Source organism: Tamandua tetradactyla, chromosome 4, assembly GCF_023851605.1.
Source record: "Tamandua tetradactyla isolate mTamTet1 chromosome 4, mTamTet1.pri, whole genome shotgun sequence".
Lineage (NCBI taxonomy): Eukaryota > Metazoa > Chordata > Mammalia > Pilosa > Myrmecophagidae > Tamandua > Tamandua tetradactyla.
Genome location: NC_135330.1, coordinates 38737262 through 38760832, shown reverse-complemented (window position 1 = coordinate 38760832; position 23571 = coordinate 38737262). Strand labels below are relative to the sequence as shown.

The window sequence follows — 23571 nt, the reverse complement described above, 5'->3', positions numbered from 1 at the left end:
CTATGCATTAACTGGGGAGAAAATATAGTATTTTCCAAATTCAACTGCCCTTCTAATTGATGGATGAGCACCTGGCAGACATTAAGAAGCATGTGCTGATTCATTTTGCCAAAAAGGCGTAAGAGGCGCAAACAGGCCATTGACATCACACAAGAAAGCAGCATTCAGTGGAAACAAAACCAGTGAGAGTTTTTAGTTTAGTAATTTTTAAATTTAGCCACCATCTATTCCTCGGTAGCCCAAACATCCAATTAATTTCACACCTTCTGGCCAGTCTTTGAGACTAAAAGGAAAGAGGCAATACCTTTAACATTTCCTTCCAGTTAATTTGGAAGGAAGGTGTCCAGGGTGTGAACGTGCTCAAACTTTAGGAAACCAATGCATTTAAATCATGTAACAGTTCTCCTTCCCAGGAGAATTCAGTGTTCAACACAGGAGTTATTTTCCCAACAAGGGACCCTTTGGAACACCAACACTTTCAAAGTGTCATTTATTTGATGGAACCATTTCTTAAATGTCACTTTTATGCCTTCAGAAGTAGAATATCCTGAGCATGGTTTAACCTTTTCATTCACTGTTCAATGTTGCCGTCAATGTTAACAAGGGACTCGATTATCTAACTCAGAGGCACTGAGAAAGGGAGAAGTGCTTATTACAAAACTAAATGATCCCATATGCCCATATATTTTTAGTTCTTATGCCTGATATTTAATTGTCCCTTTCTTACATTCATTTATTCAAAAAATATACGTTGTGCCTTCTGTCTATGAGGTTCTAGATCTGGGGCATACAGAGAGAAGAAAACACCAAAATCCACGTCCCTAATGGAAATGATATTCTAATTGATGAGAAAGGCAATCAATCAATAAAAGGATGGTTATACCATGATAAGCGTTATGGGGAAAACAAAGCCGAAATGGGAGACACAGAGTGCCAGGATAGGGTGGGATTTCAATTTAAATGGTCAGAGGCCCCATGAGAATATAGCATTTAAACATACCGTTCACTATGGATTGTCAGTTTTTGTTGCTCTGAGTGTGTCTGCCTCTAAAAATCCCTACTCTCATCTAATTTGCTACCCCTGTTCTACTGTGAAAAGAATTTCAATAGGACTATATTATAAACAACCCACTTTATTAGGTATTAAGAACTAGTATCTGAGTGACAGTCCCCTGGCCTTTCCTACAGAATGACAGTTACTTGGACTGCTCAGAGAACTTTTTCATTAATGTTCAGTTTTTAACTATGCTCTGGAAAGTTGAACTGACCAACAGTTAGAGGGTGTTACTCTACTTGTTTATAGAATACATAGACCTCTACACATTTTAAACGTGGGCTCCCCCATACTCTATGATAAGGAACTAGCCTGTTTCTCTTTTCCTACCTCCTCAAGTACACTTTTCCTGACTTTCATGCAAATTCTTTCCTCCTTCTTGCCTCTTGAATGAGATCATTACTCAAGTTCAATTCTCAGCCCTCTTCCATTTTCATTTTTTCTTTGTTATTCACACTCATAGTGTAAAAGCAGCATCTACATGTAATGATGCTCAAACACGTTCCTCTAATCCCAAATCTCTTCTAATCAGGAAACCCCACTAACACAATCTAAAACTGAAATCATCACTGTATGACCCATCTCCCACCAACACCATAGTGAAGCTCTTCCTCTCCGAATCCCTGCTTCTCTTGGTTCAGTCACACCAAAGCCTTAGAATCATCACTAACTCCTCCCTCTCACTACAAAAGCAGTCACCAAAAACTACTGATACTTTCTTCTAGGTTTCCTCTCTATCGGTATTTTCCTTTCCATTACTCTGTTGATAAAAGAAAATAAAAACCTATTACTCTGGACATCACTGTGAGCATTAATCAAAAATGACTGGTTCAGGGTTTTTTGGAGCCTGGGGAGAAAGTGATTATGTTCTCTTAAGGGTATCAGACATGTATCCCAAACTTTAGGAAAACAATATTTTTTAAAGTGGGTATAAACCCTCTCTAACAGGGAAGAAGATCCAAGAAAGGTGGAACAAACAGCTCCAACATGAAATAAAAGAAAGCATTTAAAGAAATCATGTAGTTGTACAGGCTCTCAAACTTATAAGAAATGGAAAGAGGATCCCATAATTAAGGCTGTACACTTAACGGAGCACATATTTAAAAGCATGGTAATACGAAAGCCCAACCTCACAATGAACTGAGTTTTGTAAAAAGTATTGAGGTTAGGTAAAAGAGCTTTTTTCCAGCTATACTAGGAACAAGAATAAGGAAGGGAGTAGTTCATTGCTGATAGATGGGGCAATGTTAACTGATAACAGAGAAAAAGCAGAACTACCCCATTCCTCTCATCTCATCTTCCCTATCAAGGAATATGATCTTTAAACTGGAAAGGGTAGGACCAACATGATGAAATGGAAACTAGAGCCCAAGATAGAGAAGGTGACAGTGAGAAAGCACTTAGCCCTTTACGTGATTTCACGTCTCCAGGGCCAGATAAATAACCTGAAAAGGCACTGAAAGAACCAGCAGATGTGATCATAATGTTGATGAATGGAATCTTCACAGATGCATAGAATCATAGAAGTGTCTAATGGCTGGAGAAAGGAAAACGTACCAATTTTCAGACAGGAAAAAAGACAGACTGAAAACGACAGCCTGATACAACTGCCAAAAAATGTTGTAAGCTCTTAGAAAAAGGAAGCAACAATCACTAGGAGCTAACATGAAAATTCTGAGAAAAGAAAAATTAAATCAAACTAACTTGCACCCTATTTTAACTCTGGGCAGGTAACACGGAATGCCACAGACATCATGTGCATAGACTTCAAAAAACCATTTCACCAATGCCTTCCTTTGTTCTCTATAGATACAGTGGAGTCTTATGAGGTGGCTCGGTTTGTATCCACTTATAAAGTTGGCTAGATTTGTATCCAAATCAAATAGTTCAAGAATTCTAAATCAGAAACCATATTAACTAGCCAGTATTGGTAGGAGTGGGGAATGTCTCTAGCACTGTAACATAGAGCTTTGTCTTTGGCCATGTTTAGTAAATCATTTTAATAAATGAAAAGGATAATTATGTAGAACTTTATTAAACTGAACTGTAAGAGACATTTAATACACTGGCTTACTGAATCAGAATTTCAAAAGATTTTGGAAAAAAATAGCTAAGACTAACAAAAGTAAATATTTTCTCTATTTAGATTATATAAATCAATGCTCCAAGTACATGTTTAATGAGACTTAGTTTAATAACAATTCATATAAAAAACAGACCAAGTATCTCAAGCTGAATAATAATCATCAGTATAATACATTTGCCAAAAATCCTAATGAAGTTCCACACATGAATATCTCTAATATTAGATCAAACTGTATACATTATTGATACTCAATCCTTTTAACTTTCAAAAATGCCAATTTCAGACAGTTCAACTTAAATATAAGATTACATATAGAGTCAGAAGAGAAGTACAAACCGCTTCGGGGTCTAGAGGAGGATAATTTACTACCATTTGGGCAAAACAGGAGAGAATTCAAAAAACAAGTGACATGTGAGCTGGAATTTGAATGATGGGTGGGATTTAAACAGAAGGAACTGCAAGAAAAGAAGGGCATTCCAGTCAAAGGTGACAGTGGAAGAAAAGACCCTGGGATAGGAAAGGAGCCCAGTTAGGCTGCATTTGTAGTGTGTGAAGGTGAGACAGGAAACCACTCTAGAAAGTGAGAGCGGAACTAGATTCCGGAGGCCCACAAATCCACCGTGACAAGTGCTATAAAGTTCTATGATTTTCCTTAAAAAGTCCAAGAACAATATTTGGTATATGGTAGGGACTCAAATTTGAATGGGTAAGTGGGTAAACGAATGAATTATTTGGGAGAAGTATAAAACAATGGGAGGCCAACATAGCATAGCTCTTGGGAACCAATCTAGTCCATCACTGCAATCATAGTACTTTTCACCTACAAAGGACTTTGAAGATCATTTAATCTACTCCCTTAAAAATTCTGAGTGACTACCAACAGTACTGGAAATACTCAAGCAAAATAGAGGTGAAAGGCTTACTGGCCCTCTGCCAGTTCGTAGCAAAATCTAATTTACCAAGGCAAAATCTCCAAAGAAGATTTTAGTTCAATAACAGCTGAATGTTGTGCTCTTGGATTCTTTCCTGAAAACGAGTGCCATCTAAGTCTACAAGCTTCAGAAACAAATGTTTGGTGGCTTTTGCAGGCAATTGTTTTCAAAACATCAAGCATGTCTAAGGTATAATTTTAAAGAATCTGGCTCTAGGAGAAAAAGCTGAAGCATTAGTCACATGTTTTACATTTCTTACTCCAGCCTGCCAGATTTTTTTTTTTTAATTAAGAAAGGAAAAATGGATCAGCCCCAAAGAATTTTTACAACTGTCAGAATAAATATAAGGCCCATGTAACCCCACAAACGTCATTTTTGGAGGTTTTTTTTCCAAAGGCTTTGTGTTCCAAAGGCACATCTCTAATGAATGCCCTTACATCTTGCACACTGTAAAGATGTGTTTTCTGTCCAGAGAGAGAGAATTGAGACGATCCTAGATAATAATACAGCCTCTTCTGATTTCAACAGAACATGGTGGAGGACAGAACTCAGAGTCACAAGTCTTGGCTCTAAGGTCATGAAAAAATTATACTGCTTCTTAGAAAGTATTTATCACCCATGAGGCAACTTTTTTTTAAAGTCTTCAAGAAATAACTAATCAGATAAAAGCTATTCTTAGGCTCAAGGGATACCTTTATGCTAAGTACACAGGTTTGGACTTCAGTAAACAGAACTGCAGTCATTTATTCATCCTTCACCCTGAGAGTCTCCTGAGTGGATACCTGTTTTTAAGAATGACAGCCAAGGCTCAGCTTTACTTTCATGCACAGTCTAGTTTAGCTGAAGATTCCCAGAACAGCTTCCACCAATCAGATCTAAAATCTACATGGTGTTTCCAGTACCGACTTGCCCTCTTACAGAGCACATCAGGCTCCCTGATGATCTGCTGTCCCTAAAACAGACTACCCTGGAACAGTGACTTTCAAACTTTTTAACCATGATTCACAATAAAAAGAAGGAGAAAATTTTTTTACATATGACTCAGTACACATAAGCATATAGTTAAAATAGAAAGTTTCACAATAATGACTTTACCATGTGCAATGCATTCTGACATTTTCTATCCCATTCTGTTTCATTTAAAATACTGAGTTTTGACCCACTAGATTGATTTCATAACCCACTAATAGACCAAAACCTGCAGTTTGAAAAGCAAGGCCCTAGGGCAATACTGTCTGATAGATATATAATATGAGCTACTTAGGTAATATTAAATTTGCTAGTAGCCACGTTAAAAAAAAAGGTCAAAAGAAACAGGTGAAATTAATTTTAATCTACTTTATTTAACACATTATACACAAAATATTATCATTTCAACATATAATAAATATAAAAAAATGACTGAGATCATTTCAATGAATTTTTTTCTTAGTAAGTCTTTGAAATCAGATGCGGATTTTACATTTAAAGAACACCTCAATTCGGACTAGCCACATCTCAAGTGTTCAATAAGCACAGATAGCTAGTGGTACCATACTGAACAGCGCTCACATAAATGCACACACACCCACACGCAAACACACACACTGCCACCCCTCCCTCCCCAGAGCAAACCATTTCCACAATGGTTTCTGGAAGTAGAAAGAAGAGGCACCATTCACGCCTGCGAAATTCTGCTACATATTCACTCATATACTCTCATCTCATATTGTGCAATCCTCCTGCAGGTGCCTTACCCTGATAAGCGATGGGAGATTTCACAAGGAAAAAGAACAGAAATGTGGCTTGTTAATCAACAAAACCCATTATCATCCTGAACCTCCTCAAACACAAAGTCCAAATACATTTATTTGTCTGTGACATCAGAAACATAATAAATGTCACAAAAGATTTCAATCAAAAGATTGAAAGTAACTTTTAGAGAATGTGTTCTGAAAAATATTTCTTGCTGAATCAATAGCATGATTGCCACTATGTTAAAAAAGTGTGCTTGTGAACAAAGATTGAAAGGTAATAAGTAAAACTGAAAATTGCTGTTACAGCAGGATTAAGATTGATTTTTTTTTCTTTTTCAAAAAAATAAATACTTAATGTTGCTACATCACTCTTTTCAGAATAATACAGCTTTTTAAAAAGTTCCTGGAAGCAGTAATGCTCATCTGATGAGTTTTTCTCTTAAAGCCATTTCCATGATGATAATGATGATGATGATGATGATGATTATGGGGCTCAACTATATTTTTTTTATTTCAATCACTCCTAATAAATAACAAATTTTAAGAAATAAAAATATCTGGAATACAAAAAAAAGTTTCTTCTTTTCCAATGTAAACCTATATGCTACTGAATCCCCTATACAAAGAAATAAGGTAAGAAAAACACTCTCTGGCAAATGGCCATCAAGACAAGAAGCAATCAGAAAACTTGATTTTGTTAGAGTCAACTACTTAGGTTCAGTATGGATGAAAATCCCTAACAACCACTAGAATTCTGAAAAAAACAGCACAGGCCTCACATTTTACCTGTAGATGTGAAGGGTTATGAATATAAGACCACAGAGAGTGTAAGAGAAGAAAGCTCTGTGAGGGTAAGAGAGCATACTGATGAAACTGAAAAACATACAGATAATACTACATAATTTATGTCACTGGTTTTTAAATCTCTTTTTGCCAATGAGCCTTGATAAGAACAGCGTACCACTAGCAAATTGACAGAAGGCTGGGTGCCTACACAACAAGCCTGCAACTTAAAGCTCCAAGCAAGATACTTCATTACATGCATAACCTTCTCATGGAGGGTGTCATCTCTTTACAGAAATCTGTTACACAGAGCAAAGCCAGATTGGCTTGATATATCGTTGACATCCATTCTCCATATGCACCTAGCTCTCAGATATTAGCTATAACAAGATATGGGAAAACCCAATAGAATAACTTTGGAATGTGAAGCAGAAATTGGGTCCCCAGGGTTCTAGCCTTCGAAGAAAGCTATGACTCAAATGCTATTTGATGGATTAACTCAAAATTTACTGTCATCACATCTATAAAAGTCACCATCAGAGTTCATTTCCCAGACCCTGGACCCCACCCCCTGCCAAAAAACAAGTCACCATCAGAGCTAGGTCAGTTTTCATAAGATTATGAAATATGTAGATCAAGTAATAATGACAAAGATAAGGCAAAAGCAACATCTTCCTTTTTCATTATATCAAATGAAATACAAAATATAAGTTAAACCTAGCTCATTTATTCAATATTTTCATTTTTGCTTCAAAAACTGAAGATTTACAACCATAACAAATAGGGAAAAAAGTCATTAAAGATAATTATTTTATAACAGAGATAAAATATCAAATAATTTATAAGATGTTGACTACGACCCAGACATTGTCCCAGGTGATGGGAATATAAAGATTAATTAAATATGGCCACCATCCTTGAGGCACTCAAATAAGTAAGGCAAAGAGAAATGTACAAACACACATAAACACACACACACAACACAATAACTAGGATACAGTGTGATAAGTGTTGTAATAGAGTTTTTGGTAAAATGCTAAGGAAACCCAGACAAAGGGGTGATTAATCCAGAAGAGGGGTCAGAAAAAGCAGACGAATAATGATGACATTTCATCTGGGACTTGAAAGATAAGTAGGAGTTAGGCAATCAGTGAACAGAAAAGCATTGCAGGCCAATATAATGGCATAAGGAATGACACAAAGGAGGGATAGAGCTGTGTGTAAAGATGGACTTCACTAGTGAATTTCACTATGGATAATGAAATCTACAACTCTGGATTCTCAAATATGAATAGGACCAGTTAACAGCATTAGGCGTGGAGAGAGAGATAGAAGGAAACCTTTCAAACTTCTTCATCAACCCACTGCTGGAACTTTTAGCGAAATAAGGAGTTCAGGTTAAGGTTTGAAATAGGAACTGCAGGCATCAACACTTTTTGGCTCAGGCATCTGAAATTTTATAAGTTGTTATCCCCTGGGCAGACACTCATTTATGGATTGTCTAGGTCAACACTAATTGGAAGGTCATTTTTATAAAGAATATCCTAATCCTCCAAATCTAACCAAAGAATGTTCAGGAAGAAATATATTAATTTTAATCAATTTTAGCTCCCTGAAATACACTTATTCTGTGGGAACAAAATGGCAGCAGAACCCTCTGCCTCAGCAGCATGTTGTTGGAAAGCTGGTTCCTTGAGGCTCATCTAATCATAGTATCATTGCTTTGAGTACAGATGAATGTGCCTGAGCCCATGTGCAAGGGTCCCTTCTCCTTTAGCACCACGCAGAAAGGCAGCAGACACAGAGAGAATTCAGTACTATGTAACAACCTGCCATGAACAAATCATGCATTAAGCATCTTTGTACAAGGAATTTCATTATCAGTTACAGCTCTAAGTACAAGGGTCAATTAGGCCCGTAAGTCAGCTGAGAACAGGAGCAGACAAGGAATGGATACTGCGGTTCGAGTACCTTGGGAGGGCAGGAAAGGATCTTAAGATGCTCAGAATGGTCTACCTAAGAATAGAAGGAAGGCCACATTCGTGGGCAAGCAGCTGAGCTCCTGGTGACTATTTTCAATCTAGAAGAAGGATAGGAAGGAACAATAACAAAAAAAGGAACTCAGGAGTAATGGAAAGCAAGAAGGAAGCAGCTGTAATAAGCAAATGGAAACACGATGAGAAAAATAGATTTTAAAATTAAAACTGTGTCCCTGGCAGGGAGGCCAGGAACACTGTAGGAAAAGGCTAAATGAGAGAAGAAAATGTTGAAAGCAACAGTAGAACTACTCAAAGGAAGTATTTTAAATGCCTACATCTTAAGAGGGTCAGTGTCAGAGCAGGTCAGTTGGCAACATTCTTGCCTCTGGCATTAGGTCATGAGTTCAAGTCCGACATCAGGATTTAGCCTCAAATCAAGCATTGATTTTCCAGCAGCTCTGAAAGGCTGGAAGCAATTTCCATGCCCTGGTGCATTAACTTTACCACCTTTCTCTGCAACTCGAGGGATTCTGGTACAAAGGAAAAGCACCAGAAAGAAAGGGAGAAGCAAAAAGAATCAGTCGTTGTCTCTCTAACAAAAACATTTTAAAAAATAAGGTAAAAGAAAAATCATACTGGAGGAAATTTGGATAGAAAGATAAAATATAAAGTTTTCATATCTAAGGCATTTGCTGAATTTATCCTTAGAATCCTGTGAGTATGGGGTATTTTTCCCCACATCTGATTTCTCAATGCCCTTAGAACACCAGTAGTATAATGGTGGTGGCAGAGGAAACACTACTCCTTGCTGAACATGAAGTCATCATTATGTAATCAAAAAGTGGGAAGAAAAAAATATAGAAAAGATTCCCTCTGGGATTAAGGAAGAGAAGACTAATGAATAGAATCATATGGCCATCAAAAAGGAAGGAAAGAAGGGAGGGAGGAAGTAGGGCATTTAGGTAAAATAACAACAATAAGAAAAAATATCCTTATACTTGTTACACAATCTACATATTAAAAATACTTTTAGATACATTAACTCATGTGATCGTCACAAAATCCACAAGCAGTAGGAAAAGCAGGTGCTATTACCATTTCACAAGTAAGGAAACTAAACTCAAAGATCATGTGACAAGTCACATTCTCAGGAACAATTCAGAACATCCTTAAGTACTGGAGCTTAAGTACTGCATTAACTAATCAACATGCGGCACCGTAAGAAATTCTGCCTTTCATTTCTTATGTAGTTTAATCCAGGACTTAGAATTTATGGTGCAAGCATACATTACTAACATCCTAAATTATGCCCAAGTAAGAATGATTGGAATAATGCTCACCAAGCAGTTTTTAGAAAAATGGTTTCCTACCCTCCCGTTTCTCAGTCAAAAACAGCAAATATAGAAAACAAAATATGGCCCATTGTTAAGTAGTAAATTATTGGTGGGATAAAAGCTCAAATACAAGAACACCAACAAATTAACTATATAGGCAAACTGAAAGAATTTGAACGGCGAAATACTGGAGGTTAAGCAACAATTCAGTCTTTGCCTGCACAAGCAGCCAGAGAAAACACAATAGCCCTTACTTTTAGCAAACAACGATTATCAAATCTTGACATGGTCCTTCTTCCCCAGATGTACAAAGTGAGAGACTGATGTCAGGAACAGGCCTTAAAACCTTTACGAAAACTGTTTCTTAATCAAACAATCTGGTTTACATACAACCCCAAGCTTTAGGAGGCACAAGAAAAAAGCCACCTACGCCTTTCCATGGCTCTGTGGCAGGGTTTAACAGAGGGCCCTGACAACTGGGTGCTGGGGAGAGCACCGCCACTAAGTGAGTAAGTGTGTTCAATGTCCCAGGCCCTGTACCAAGCACCGCACATACTTAATCTCTTTTATGGCTCACTGAAATTCTGTCAGAAAGATACTGCCATTATCCCCCACTCTACAGGTGAGGAAATTCAAGCCTAGGGAAGGTAAATAACTTCACAGCTGAAGCCCACAGAGCTTACGTGTGGCAGAGGTGGATTTTGAATTCAGGTCTGTTAGGCTCCAAAGTGCTGGCTCTCAGTCAGCGTGCTAGGCTACTAACCTAAACTGGCATCCCTGCTGGAAGAACCCCTGAAAAGCAAGAGCAACCAGGGGGGCTCAACTCCTGAGAAATTCCTAACTGCGGAGAAACACCCATGTGCTAATTCCCTAGCCAGGCCTTGATGGATCTGGACCCTATTAATAATTAGGATCTATCACTTGTATTGTGTTATTAGGAAGAGTCAACCTTAGGACGTGCCAAAAAATGCCAAATCTTTTCCCTGTGCTTCACAAACTAACCAAATGCTTCTGACTTCTTGAGTTTTCTACTTAGGATTATCACATACTTCGATATGAAATCTTAAATGCTGGCATTTTGATTGGAAAAGTCATGACTATAAAGAACTTTATTTTTAGCTAATGTCCAATAGAGCTTCAGTTATTTTCATCTATAGTCATTAAAGTCTTTTTTTAGACAAAATTTGTGCACAGATTCTAGCTCCATCATCAGCAGTAACACCACTGTTTTATACGAGCATGAATACAGCATACAATTAGGGAAGAGTTACTAGCGAGAGGGTACAAAGAAGATAGCGGTTTTGGGATATCTTTTCTCTTCTGGGAGAAAAGATTTGTTTTCTGTCCTCCAAATTATCTTTAGAATTATGAAACTAGAAGGACTCAGCCTTGGCTTCATTTTTATTTAAGATGAACATTATTATTTAAATCAGCAGAAAACCAAAGAAAAAAGGTGAATTGTCAAATTATTTGCAGAAAAGAGCAAACAGAAAAATGGGAAAGTTTACTAGGATAAGATTAAATGTGTTGAAATGAATTCAAATGAATGGACCTCAGATGGCAAAAGCAATTATATGCTAAAAAAATGTAGGGTAATGAATCTATGAAGATTTAAAAATATATATAAAACCAGTGACACCCTACCCCACCCCCAGCCACCACCATCATTACCCTCAGAGGTCACAGGCTACATACACAAAGAAGACAGTTCTGAGGATCCAAGCCAGGCAGAGACCCAAATCATCAGAACATAATGCGCAGCCATATTAGTGAAAAGGTGGATATATTTCTATAGTGTTTAGCCAAAAGAATCAGCAGTAAACAACATAATTCTCTCTCTCTACCTAAGGCCCACTGAGCTTCCTACAAGGCAAGGTCTTCTACCTAATGTTGTAAGCTTGTCCTACTTTTATTCCTTCTTTCCTCTATTTTTATTCCACTTTAAACTAAAGACAGCTCTTAGAGTAAAAACCAATCAGATAATCACAATAATGACACAAATAAGGTATATCCAAGCAAAATGTGGCAAAACCAGACTTTGATCAAATAAAAGAGGTTATCGAGTGATATTATAAAGGTATACCAAATCCTAAAAAACAAAATATGGAAAAGACATTTTAATATTGAGGCTATGTGCGAGAGAGAGAGACTGGGTGACCGCATGTTAAGAGAGACTCAGGTTGTGGTAGCAGTAAACTAGGGAATTATTAGATCTTATTAAAACTTTTCTTTTATGCGAGAAGTAGTTTAGCCATCAGAGTGAGCCTCCAAGAGCAGAAATGAAAGCAGCCAGGATAAATAACGTCAAAGAGGATTTAAAGACAGTGAGTAGGGAGGGGAAAAAAGACCAGGACACCTAACCATAAAATTTCAGTGACCTTAACAACACAATTATAAGTTTGCTGTTTAAAGTACAACTCTGTAATCAAAGTCTTGTGGTTCCATATTTATTCTTTCTCTGTGGCCTACAGATTCAATTTGTTTAGTTTATAGGGAAACAGAAGACATTTTTTCTTATAAAAAGAAACTACCAGCTCTGCAAAGTTCTCTGGAATCTGAGAAGCCAAGCAGTGCTTTCTGCCTTGCTCATGGTGAGCCTAAACTGAGACTCTGTCTCTGGACATGACACAACAGGCACGTCTGGTTTTGCACAGCCTTCTTACAGGAAAGTAGGCTTCTGCTAGTGCATACACAGAGGAAGCCTGACTTGAAGTCCCAAGTGTATTTCAACTAACGAGAAAAAGACATTTCATCAGAAGGCTTTTGCTGATCCGCTCTTTGAAATCAGGTGCCTACGATCCATGGTTGCCAGGCCTCTTCTTCTCACCAGTCCCCTCTCCCCACTTCCACCATCCTTCTCCCACACCTACACCCTCCCCAACCCACTCTCTTGCTTCTGCTGCCACAGCTTCGGTTCAGGTCCTCATCAATTTCTTCACCTCATTACCGATTAAGCCTCCTCCCTGGTTTCTGGCATTCTAATCTGGCTCCCTTCCAATACAGTTCCCCTCTTTTGCCAGTCATCTTTCTAAAATGCAAAGCTAATTATGCCACTCTACTTAAACCCCTTTGATGACTACTCCAGCATTGCAGGACAAAGCAAATTCTCTAGCTTAGCACACCAGGTTCTCTGTGACAGGGTTCACGCCTTTCTCTCTAGCCTCCTTTCCGGCCACTTTCACCAGGTGCCCTTCCCTCTCCCCATGCTGGGCCTCACACAGGATCTCAAGGCCTACCTGCTTTCCCTCATGAGCACAGCCAGTGTGCCACGCACTCTCATTTAACTCCTATTCATCCTTCAACTCCCCACAAAAGCATTCTCTCTTCTGTGAAGCCTTCCTTCTGCACTCCCCTAACACACAGCGCAGATCTCTCACACAGCACTGATTACACTTACAGCAATATACCATAACCGATAGTTTAATTTCCTATCTCCTCCATTTATCTGTTAAGTTCCTTAAGAATAAGGAGTGTCTTATTTTACTTCATATTCCCAAGAGTTAACATGGTGTCTGGCACAAAGCAGGCTTTTGATGAATAAGTGGATGCTATTGAAGGCCGGTTAGCAGACTCAAATATATATGACAGAATAAATCAGAGCCAAGCAACATTAGTTAGGGAGCTCATGCTGACTGTGTTTACCAGAAACAGCCCAAAATGCCAGAGAACTCCAAATCAACTCTGGAGAGAGCCACACCCACCAGCAACCCAGACACAGGGCCAGCTGAGTTTCTCTGCTTCTCTAACGGAATGAGGCAACAGTTATTATCTTTTCCCATTACTCTGTCTATAGAAACCATTTTTTTTCCCCTGAAAGAGTACTATGGTAGAAGTCAAAACAATGTTTTACTTATTGTCATTCTTCAAAGTTTAACATGAAATATGTATGACATGGCTACAAGATTCTAAAAGTGGAAGCTTAAAAGGTTATGTATACCATGGACAAAGGAAACTAAAATAAGCCAGATAAGGCTGTGGTAAAATTCAGTCAAGCGCTAATGTGGAAAGGCACTGTACTTCTCTCTCATAGTTTCTTAAATTTAAAGCTACCAAGACTGATTATTTATTATTTCAGAGAAATAAGAACAAAATATGTTCATAGTATTGGTTAAACAACATGTATACTTTAAGAATGAGGAGCTAATGTGCCTCATAATTATGCTATTATGTATTTGCAGGGGATGGACAGATATTTTTAACTCATTTGGGTGTTTCCTGGATCAGCAAACTGAAATGGATGTTCTTAATTACATGCTAAATATTCAATACACATCCCAACAGATTTTGTAATCAGTGAAAGGTCCCAATGTAATAACAGTATCTTAAGAAATTCAAATTTACTTTATTTTCTTAATTGGTATAGGCTACTACCACATAATGGATTGATTATTATTTTAGAAACATGTTCCCAAGGTTGAAATGAAAAATATCAGTTTGGTTCATTTACAGATGGCTGGTAAATTTTGGAATTTACTTTCTAAAGACTAAATCAAACATTCCAACAGACTCAGAGAATGCAGCCAAAGGGCCTGTTTTCCTAGATGAAAACAAAGATGACCAACTGTAAACTAAAGGCTCCTCTAGGGCTTATCTCCTTACAATTCTAAAACCCCACTCCCAACCACACATAACTATAATGCTTGCCAACACTGTTAACTCTGTATTGTCTTTCTTTGTTCATCACTGAGCAATAAGACAAAGAAAACTGGATCTCTTGGTTTTAAAGGGGACTGGGGAATTCTCTAGTTAGTTTACTGTAATGACTTTTTTTGTTAAAATTAATAATCACTACCTTTGTTTGTCCCTACTTTGCTCTGGAAAGGAGCACGATAGCTATAATCATTATCTAATTTATTTTTCTTGCTCCCATACCCCTCTCCGCTTCTTTAAAAACTATCACCGTCATGCTGATTTTGTTTCAAATGAAGAACCATACATTCACATTTATCAAGACAAGATCAATTAAAGACAAGATCAATTATCAACAAAATGTGATCCATTTATTCAATATTTATTGAGTTTCTACTAACCACTCCACCAAGCTTACAGTCCAGTGAAGGATACAAACAAATAAACAGGCAGTTATGACAGTGAGCAACTGCATGGCAAGGAGTTATAGGAAGCTTCTGGAACAGACAGGAGGGGCACCTCACCTGGGAGGTGACAAGCTTCCCCCACAGGGAAGTTTGTGGAGAACTCAAGGAACTGCCAGCTATTTGAAAGCAATATAGATAATGAAGCCACCAAAACAGTCAATCCAAACAGCATATCCAAGAGAAAAACAACTTTTCAATCCAGATGTGATGAGTGGTTATCCTACCACTGTACTTACATAATGCATGGTTTGCCACAGTTTATCCTGAACACTAGGTTCTATAACAGATTTACAGTTTCTTTAGTTTCTAACTATATTCTGCTTTCTCCTGTCCTACTTCACTATCTTTACCAATCTCCCAGCTATCAAGCCATTCAATTCAGCCCAACAAACGTGCTATGTGGGAGATAGTGTGGGATAAACACTGGATATAGGGAAGGGAGACACTGGGGACCTATCGCAAAGACCACATAACCACGTAAGGACTGAGAAAAGCAATGTGACTACCCAGTGACTATTCTACTCTTCACGAACCTCACAGAGTTTACCTAGCACTGCCAACCCTACTAGCGAAATAAATATCCCCACTTTGACCTTAAGTTTAGCACATTTTTCTGGAAACTAAGTCTGTCATATTCTGAAGACAGCAGCATGATCTCCTAAGACCAACATCTCTTTCTTAAGCATTGGATTCTTTCCCTCTGTCCTTTTGAGGGTTCCTCCTAAAATGGTACATTTCCTGCTTCCAGAGTATACTGTTTTTTTTCTTAACTCATTACTACGTATCACTGTGCATATACAACCACAATGCTGGAACCAAATACAAATGACGAGTTTTGACTGCTTACTCTTTCAAAAATCACTGGGCATTCTACAAGCTAATGGAACAGTTGGGTAAAATTACTTTTTAATGTCTCTTCCAATTCTGAGATTTTATGATTCGATGACATAAATAGAGTCATTCTTCTTTGAAGATGATAGCTGGGCAAAATTATTCCTGCCTAAGATGTTATTGTAAAGGAAAAAGAATGGGTTAGCATTTCAATAACATTTTTGAAAGTTTTTGAAAGTTGCCCAACATAACCTCACCATCGATGGGCAAGTCTGCAGCTGCATGTACAAGTGAACCAGGCCTGGGCCATATGTGGTTATTTATTTTGCAACCAAAGACAGAAGGTCTGACTTTCAAAGATCAACTGAACACAAAATTTAGCAAACAAAACCAAAAAGGATGATCTAAATGCTTTGGATTATGTGATAATTGACATCTGAGAATGTGTAATTATTTTACTAACCTTCCCAAAACTAAATCTTAATTATGTTTTAAAATCTGAGTACTAATAAACAAAAAGATTGCACTCAATCATTTAGGCTTTTTTGAATAAGCATTATGGTTATGTGATGAGAGCTACGCCCATCTAATGTTCTATATAATATACCTTTGATGCACTATACTTTGGAGAACTTAGCAATTAGTCACCTTTACAACAAATATCTCAAATTGAAGCTAAAGTTATTGTTCAAAACATTAACATGAAAAGAAATTTACATCTCTCAAGTCCTGGACCAAGTGCAATATATAGTGGAAAAGCACGCCATGAGCATCCTTACTTGTTGAGCCAATGCTGTCCTCCACTACTATGAAAACAGCCCTAAAGTTCCTCAAAGTTCCTGACTGCAAGAAGCTGACTATGGGGGAGGGGGGGGGGTGAATCTAGCCTCTGCCACTTCCTGGCTGTGTGACCCTTACAAGCATTAGTTTCCTCATCTGGAAAATAAGGCATAATAATAATACCAAATTCCTCATACACCTGTTGTCGTACTTCAAAAATTTTATTCCTCAACTCTAAAACTGTCTACTCTGAAGAATTTTGTCAATGGAATGTAGGAAGACAAACATGGAGAAGTCATTCAGTCCTAATGAGAAAGGTTTTATAACTGCTATGGCTCAACTGGTTGGGTCACATTTAATTAAGTCTGCAATTTCCAAGAACTAAAACTGAGTTTCCCAAAAGGGTAACTAAGACAAGAAAACAAGCGTGATCAGAGTTGGTGAGTTCCTAGCTGTAGCTCTTAAGAAATGGGGTGGTGGCAGGAAATCTCACTTTGTTAAAAGGGAAGATACAAACTCCTCCATCAACTAGAACCAATCTTTTTACATCATCCTCCATCTCAACATTTCAGATCCAGGGGTAAATCAATTCTGAACCCTGTATCCATAATTAATTGATTGACCAATCTGTGTGTCTGTGTATATGAAATTTAAGGAGGAAGAAGAGGAATCCAGTAAAGAAAGTAGTCAGTGAAAATTACTAAACAACTGTGAACATCTAAATAAATGGTAATTTATGTGTTTAGAACCTACAGAGTTAGTCCCTCCATTTCCAATGACTTACTCATTCACAGCTATTGTAGCTGGTTATTGTAGCCACTGTAGTTGGCTAGAAACTAAAACTGTCACCCAAGCAACATCAGTAAGATTAGAAAGAGAGAAACAAACCAGAGCCAGAAACGTAGTGACCCTTCTGAAGGCATGGTTCAGCACTTGTGAATCATTCTGAAATAGCCAGACTGGCCAAACCACATCACCACCACATTTAAATAAAAAACATATACACCATAAACAAAGGGATGAATTCTCAGAACTCGAGCTTTGTTTTTCCTGTCAGGGCTGCACATAATTAATTTTAAAATCATCATCTGGGTAAGTTGCCTACTAGATAAGTGAAGACTTCCACTTCTCACTGAGAAGGTTCCTACCCTTCTGGACCACAGCTGCAGGTATCATTAACAATCTACAGCCCCTCGTGGTAACTAGGCCCAAAATGCAGTAGCAGAAAAGCACAGAACTCAGGGAGCTGGGGAGGCCCGAAGCAGCGAATACTTGGTCACAGATCCCTGATGGAAGAAATGATTACTGGCTACTCTGCCTTAAACCCTGAGAGTTACAAGTCACACGCCTATAGTCTTAACGTGAGGCCCAGGGCAATTTATTTTCTGCCTTTTCGCACTTGACCTCTGAATGCTGTTCAAAACATTCTCAATTTTCTGCAACGCAAAGCCAATGAAGACTGGATGCAAGTGCTGAACTTCCATGGCTCTCAAGCGCATCACTGGTGAAGTCCGAGTGTGGCTTGAGTAAGGCCGGGTGAAACTACATTCTGTCCTCCCTCTTTCACCAAGTCTACAGTGTAGGGCAATCAGTCTATCATTATTTTCTTTCTCAAGACTTCTTGTGTCACCTCTCACCACTCTCTCTCAGGATTACTTCTATCTCCAGATCAAGAATTCCTTCCTTCTTCCACATGTTGGTAATTGCCCGAGTGGTGATCCTTGTCACTAAGCTTTCCATTTCTCACATTTCCTTTATTTGGGATCTGTTAAGAATTCACAAGACATTAACTAAGAACTCCTACGGCTCCACCTCATATTTTAGCATCTCAGCGGAAGAGTCTTGCTTTTGGAAGCAGCATTTATCCAAAAGCCCAGCACTCTACACATAAAGTTAAGTTGTAGGCACTTAAGCACTTGTCTTCTCGTGGGCTGTAGAAAGGACATAATGGGAAATCTGCCACCCTCCAGAGAAAGCAGATTTGGTATGGCCTATTCCATGAGCATTCTAGGTACGTCTTAGAGGTACAGGAGTAAGATACTCTCTTACAAGAGTAAGAGAGAGGCTGTCGGCAACAATAAAGGGAGCTCACAGAGAAAAGGGTGCCATGTGGGCAAAGCTGCTTCTGGCTCTTGTCTAGCAAGAAGATTGCTGCTTCTGTGTGTCACTTTCTGCTACTCCACCCCAATCTATTTGCCAGATACCTCAAGATGTTCCTAAGGGGTTCTGAATTATTGACAAACCTGGAGAAGATGCTTTGGAAAACATGAAATACAAAAACAGACCTGTACAGACAAGTGCAAATACTTGGTCACTGGCAGTTTCATTTTTAAGGCCAAAAGAAGAAAGGGGGAAAAAAGCTTGCCTCCACTAAATAATAATGATATTAACAGAACAGCAGACACTGAAACTCCCAAGGTCACAAACAGTCCCTCCAATTTTACTCACCCCTAGCCATCTTGCTCCTTTATTGGCAGCTTGTTGGATCTGGACTTTTTTGAGGGTGACATGGTAAACAGCTCCTTCCTCTACCTCTTCACCCCAGTCCTGAATTGAGCTCTGCCAGGGATGGGATAAAGAGAAAGAAAAAGCATATATTTTTTTCTTCTCTGCTAACCACAATCTATCCCAGCTGCTTGCTTACACACAGCACTCGGGGCACAAGATGGGATGTTGAAAATAAATATTACAATCAGAGCAATATGAGACACATTGTGATAGACGGAATGTTGAGATTTTTTTTGGTCCACAGCCCTTTCCTGTGGTATCAGGATCCCCAAACTTTTCCATTTAGTTATTTTTCCTAGACTCTCACTCACATATTTTAAATAGTTTTTTTTTTAAGTCTTTTTCTTTCTTCATAAAGAAACAGTGGTTTGGTCTTAACTTTCGTCCTGTTGATTAACTTTTTTTTCAGTTGTAGAAAAAGTTTGTACGTTTTATAAATGGCCCAGTTATTTGAGCAAACTACATTTTAAACTCAAACACAAACAAGTGTTTAAAATGCCAGGAGTCCTCACTTCCCTGGAAGTGAAATGCTCCGAATGTCTTTCTCTGCTCTTATTGTTTTGGAACCCAAAAAGTTAGCGGGGGTGGGAAGTCTTATTTCCGTAATATAATCTGGCAAGTGCAGAAAAAGCAACACATCATCACGTAGCTTCAATGAAAATTTGTGCAGCGACCCCCTAGTTTTCCATGTCCCCAACTAGACCTAAGGTTTTGTGTTCGCCGCCGGGACGCAGAAGCGCTCCGCGGTTCCCCTAGACTAATAGTTCATTTTCCTTAAAAGTTTTTCTTTCCTGACAGACATCTGCCCCAGACTCACCAAAGACAATTGCCGAGAAAGTTAGTACTAAGGAGAGAAGCCACGCAGAGAGTGAGGCATATAAAGCCAAGTGAGGAAGCTTTAGCTCACAAGTATGAGATCGGATTGCTCCGTTCACTCCGTGAGTCCAAAACACTCCCGGGAAAGCGGGAGAAGATTCCCCACCAGACAAGCCTCAGGAGAAGTCAGAGAGCTCTCGTTACCATTTTAGCTTTCCAAAGTAATTTCATTCTCAGTTTTCTCTTCCGTACGTGAAAGCTGCATGATGCGACCTGCTCCGAGGCAAACGCAGTCCCTACTCCGCGCACCCCCCGGGCGCATCTAGTCCACGGTGCCGCCCGCCGCCGAGCACAGACACGCGCCCCGCTGCCTCCGCCGCCGCCGCTGGTGCGCGCGACTCTGGCCACAAAGGGAACGCCGTGAGCGAGTGAGCGAGCGAGGGCGCAGCAGACTCCTCCCCACGCTACTCCGTGATGTCAGGCTTTCCTGTTTGTGCTTGCGAGCACACTCTTCCATTCTTAAATTCTATATATCATGGAATAATGTCTCCAGCTCTGAAGGTGATCTGGAAACAACCCTTTCAACTTTATCATGTTTTCCTGATAGTCACCAGCTGCCAAAATAGAAGCATGTGTGCTATAGGGAGTACATATGTGTCTTCTCCTTCCTTCCCTGAAAGAAACAAAGGAGGGAAGTGCAAAAAGGATGGGAGAGAAGATCAGAAAAACTTCTATCTGCCTATTAGCTATGGAATCTAGAACAATTAAATCAGAGAACCCCCCAGTGAGAGTCTAGCAATATAAAGTAGCAGTATGGGAGGCCAGGAAGTTTTTCATTGGGACAAAAAAAGAATTGGTCAGAGGATATGAGGATATTCGAAAAACCATGTCCAGGGTCTGTACCCTGTCCTGCATCAGCACACTATCAACAGGAAATAACTCTGGACTCTTTCTACCACCCATTATAAGGCTCACTGTGAGTGGGAAGGGGACAAAATAGGAAAGCAGTTTGCTGGGACTGATAGCTGGAAAGTTGGTTGTCGGTGGCTCTCGAGGTTCTGCAAGTCTTGTGACTAGCCACCATCAGTTATTTTCTGTACGGCAGAGACACAGTAGGAGTGGGATAATAACTGCATGAGAAAGTTTATGAGGAGACTGGAAGAGCCAGCCTTAGCAGAACAGCTAGATCTGCTATCAGAACAAGGGATTAGTAACTTTTTTAGAAGCAGTTTTAATAAATCAACAGCAAGAGATACCAAATGATAATGCAATCAAATTTGGCGCATGTCAGAATTCCACATCTGTTACAAAAACCTTTAGTGCTCACGTCCTTTATATCATTCATCCCTAAATGAATTCAATGGCCGTTAATTTCTTAAAAATGGCCTCCCACTAGTTTCCATGCTAAGGCACAAGGCAGGGCTTTGATTAATAATAAATATATTGTGGGCTGTATAGTTAGAGAATCAAATATGTTGATGTACTGAGCAGAATAAAGAATGACAGTGGAAGTGCTTCAAAAGGGGAATAAAACAAGAGAGTATCTTCAAGTCATTCAGCCAAGTTTTCTTCATACAACCAGAACCTACTGAACGCAATGCTTGTGGGGAAAGGAGAATGCTCTTTTTATCACACTGAAGTGGTTGTTTCTATAATTTCAACAACAACAACAACAACCTAGACCATATACAAAGTTCTTCTGAGATAATCCACAGTGTTCCCAGGAACCAGAGGAAAAATATGTGGAGGCCCTACCTCCAGGTTGCTTAAGCCATCCTCATGGCCCCCAGACCCACCCCTGGAGGACTGAAGATGACTACATGCACCTGAGGACAGTTAAGCAACCCATAAGATTAATTTCACCACTACTTTGACCTGGTACTTGTCTCTAACTTTTGGGATTACTGAAAAATTACCACTTCGGAGATGACAAGCAGTTTCTTCAACCTCATGCTTCCCAGGAAGCTTGCGTGGACAGGGCATCTTATAATTCACCAGACCCCACTCAGGTTTTAGATCTTGCCCCTTCCTCTCTACACCACCAAATCACCTGGTTGGCCTCCTTGTGGTATAATGGTCTGTAATAGACTTGGAAGGCAAAAAGATCCAGCTTCAAATCCATGCCTACAGTAAGAGTGAACTTGGATGCTGCTTCCCTGAGTCTTAATTTCCTTATCTGTAACATGAGATGAGCATCTACCATGTAGAGTTTGAACAAGGATTAAAATGTATGCAAGGATTAAAATGTATGCAAATCATCTAGCCCATGATCAAAAAAGCCCCTCATTCTCTCATTATTGCACTTTCTCCCAAACTGTATTTATCCACATGCACTGTAAAAGTTGTGTACATGGGCACGGTTGATAAATCTGATATGATGTCATCTCACTGAATTACGTTAAAGTTTCATAGAGGTTTCTAAGAACAGCTATTGGTATTTGTATCTAATAATGCATGTGATTTTGTCCAAATGATGGTCCACCAAAAAGGGATGACTTTATGCTTGACAGTACCACCAAATGTTTTATGGTTTACATTTTTTTAATTTATTTAAAATATTTCACCTGCAGGCATTTTGATCAGTATTATCCCATTACCCATACCTTCAGGTTAAGTCCTGCTAACTTAACTGTGGAAGGGATACACCATTAAGCCATTTAAACTAGGTGTGTGAATTTACTTACCAGATTAGTCTATCACCTAGAATGGTGTTGAGAGAAGGTCCAGTCATGTTTTGTAAAAGAAGGAACAGGAAAGCATTAGGATGTGGTTAGGGAGATTTCTGTTGTCACATTTGGTGGTCAGTGGCAATAAATAGCAAAACAAGGGTCCTAGGATATAACAGAAAAGAGGAAAGAGTATGGAAGAACCCTGTATCTTCCATATGGTTGAAAAAAACTTCCTTGCTTTACAGTTTCACTAAGGCCAACAAATAGAGAGCTGGTAAGAGAAAGCACAAGCAGGCGGTTTGCACATTCTTAAAGCGAATCTAGTAGTGGAAATAAAGAGTGTACACACTCCATTCATTCATTCACTTACTCATTGGCCTTTATGACACCACACTTTCCTAGAATTCATTCTACCTCTCCAGCTGTAAGATTTTTTTAATGAAATATATTAAAATTATGTCAGAATGTACCGATGTATTTAAGGTGGCATGGAGTAATACCTCGGTGCCTGAGTAAATGATGGAACAAGGACGTGTGGCATCTGAGAGCTAGGATTTGAATATTGGCTCTAGACAACTTGCCACCAAGATCCTTACTTCTCACCACCTGAGTTTCCTCACGTTTCCTTTCAGACTTATCGTGAGTGTTAAATGAAATGAACTTTCAGACTTATCGTGAGTGTTAAATGGTTGTCTAATATAGTGCTTGAACATAGGAGACACTGAGTAAAAACCTATCTCCTCCCTCATCCTACCCACATCACCTTTCATGTTAATGTACTTCTGTATTCCTTGGCTGCTTTAGGTTTACAATCTGCATGTTCTTTCCAAGTTTGCTTGGTAGTTCATGTAAAATAGACATTGTAAAAATAAAAGTACTTAATAAAAACTCATCTTGAAGATGGCAATACCAGCATAAAATGGTAAGAAATGAGAAGGTCTTGGCTTTATCATCCTCAAACACAGTG

At 38.9% G+C, this 23571-nt stretch overlaps 1 protein-coding gene across 2 annotated transcripts in view; it reads right to left on the bottom strand.

Moving 5' to 3' along the window:
- The window catches only part of RGL1 (ral guanine nucleotide dissociation stimulator like 1), a 286004-nt gene that overhangs the window by 93043 nt on the left and 169390 nt on the right, over positions 1-23571 (bottom strand). The window contains exons 1-2 of one of the 2 annotated variants that reach the window (XM_077157205.1): positions 20140-20322; positions 19060-19170 (exon numbers count right to left, since the gene is read on the bottom strand). In XM_077157205.1, coding sequence (XP_077013320.1) covers positions 19060-19170; positions 20140-20166 — 138 coding nt within the window. In that variant the 5' untranslated portion in view covers positions 20167-20322. Of the gene's footprint in view, positions 1-19059; positions 19171-20139; positions 20323-23571 lie in introns of those variants that run through there. The other variant, XM_077157204.1, reaches the window with a different exon arrangement.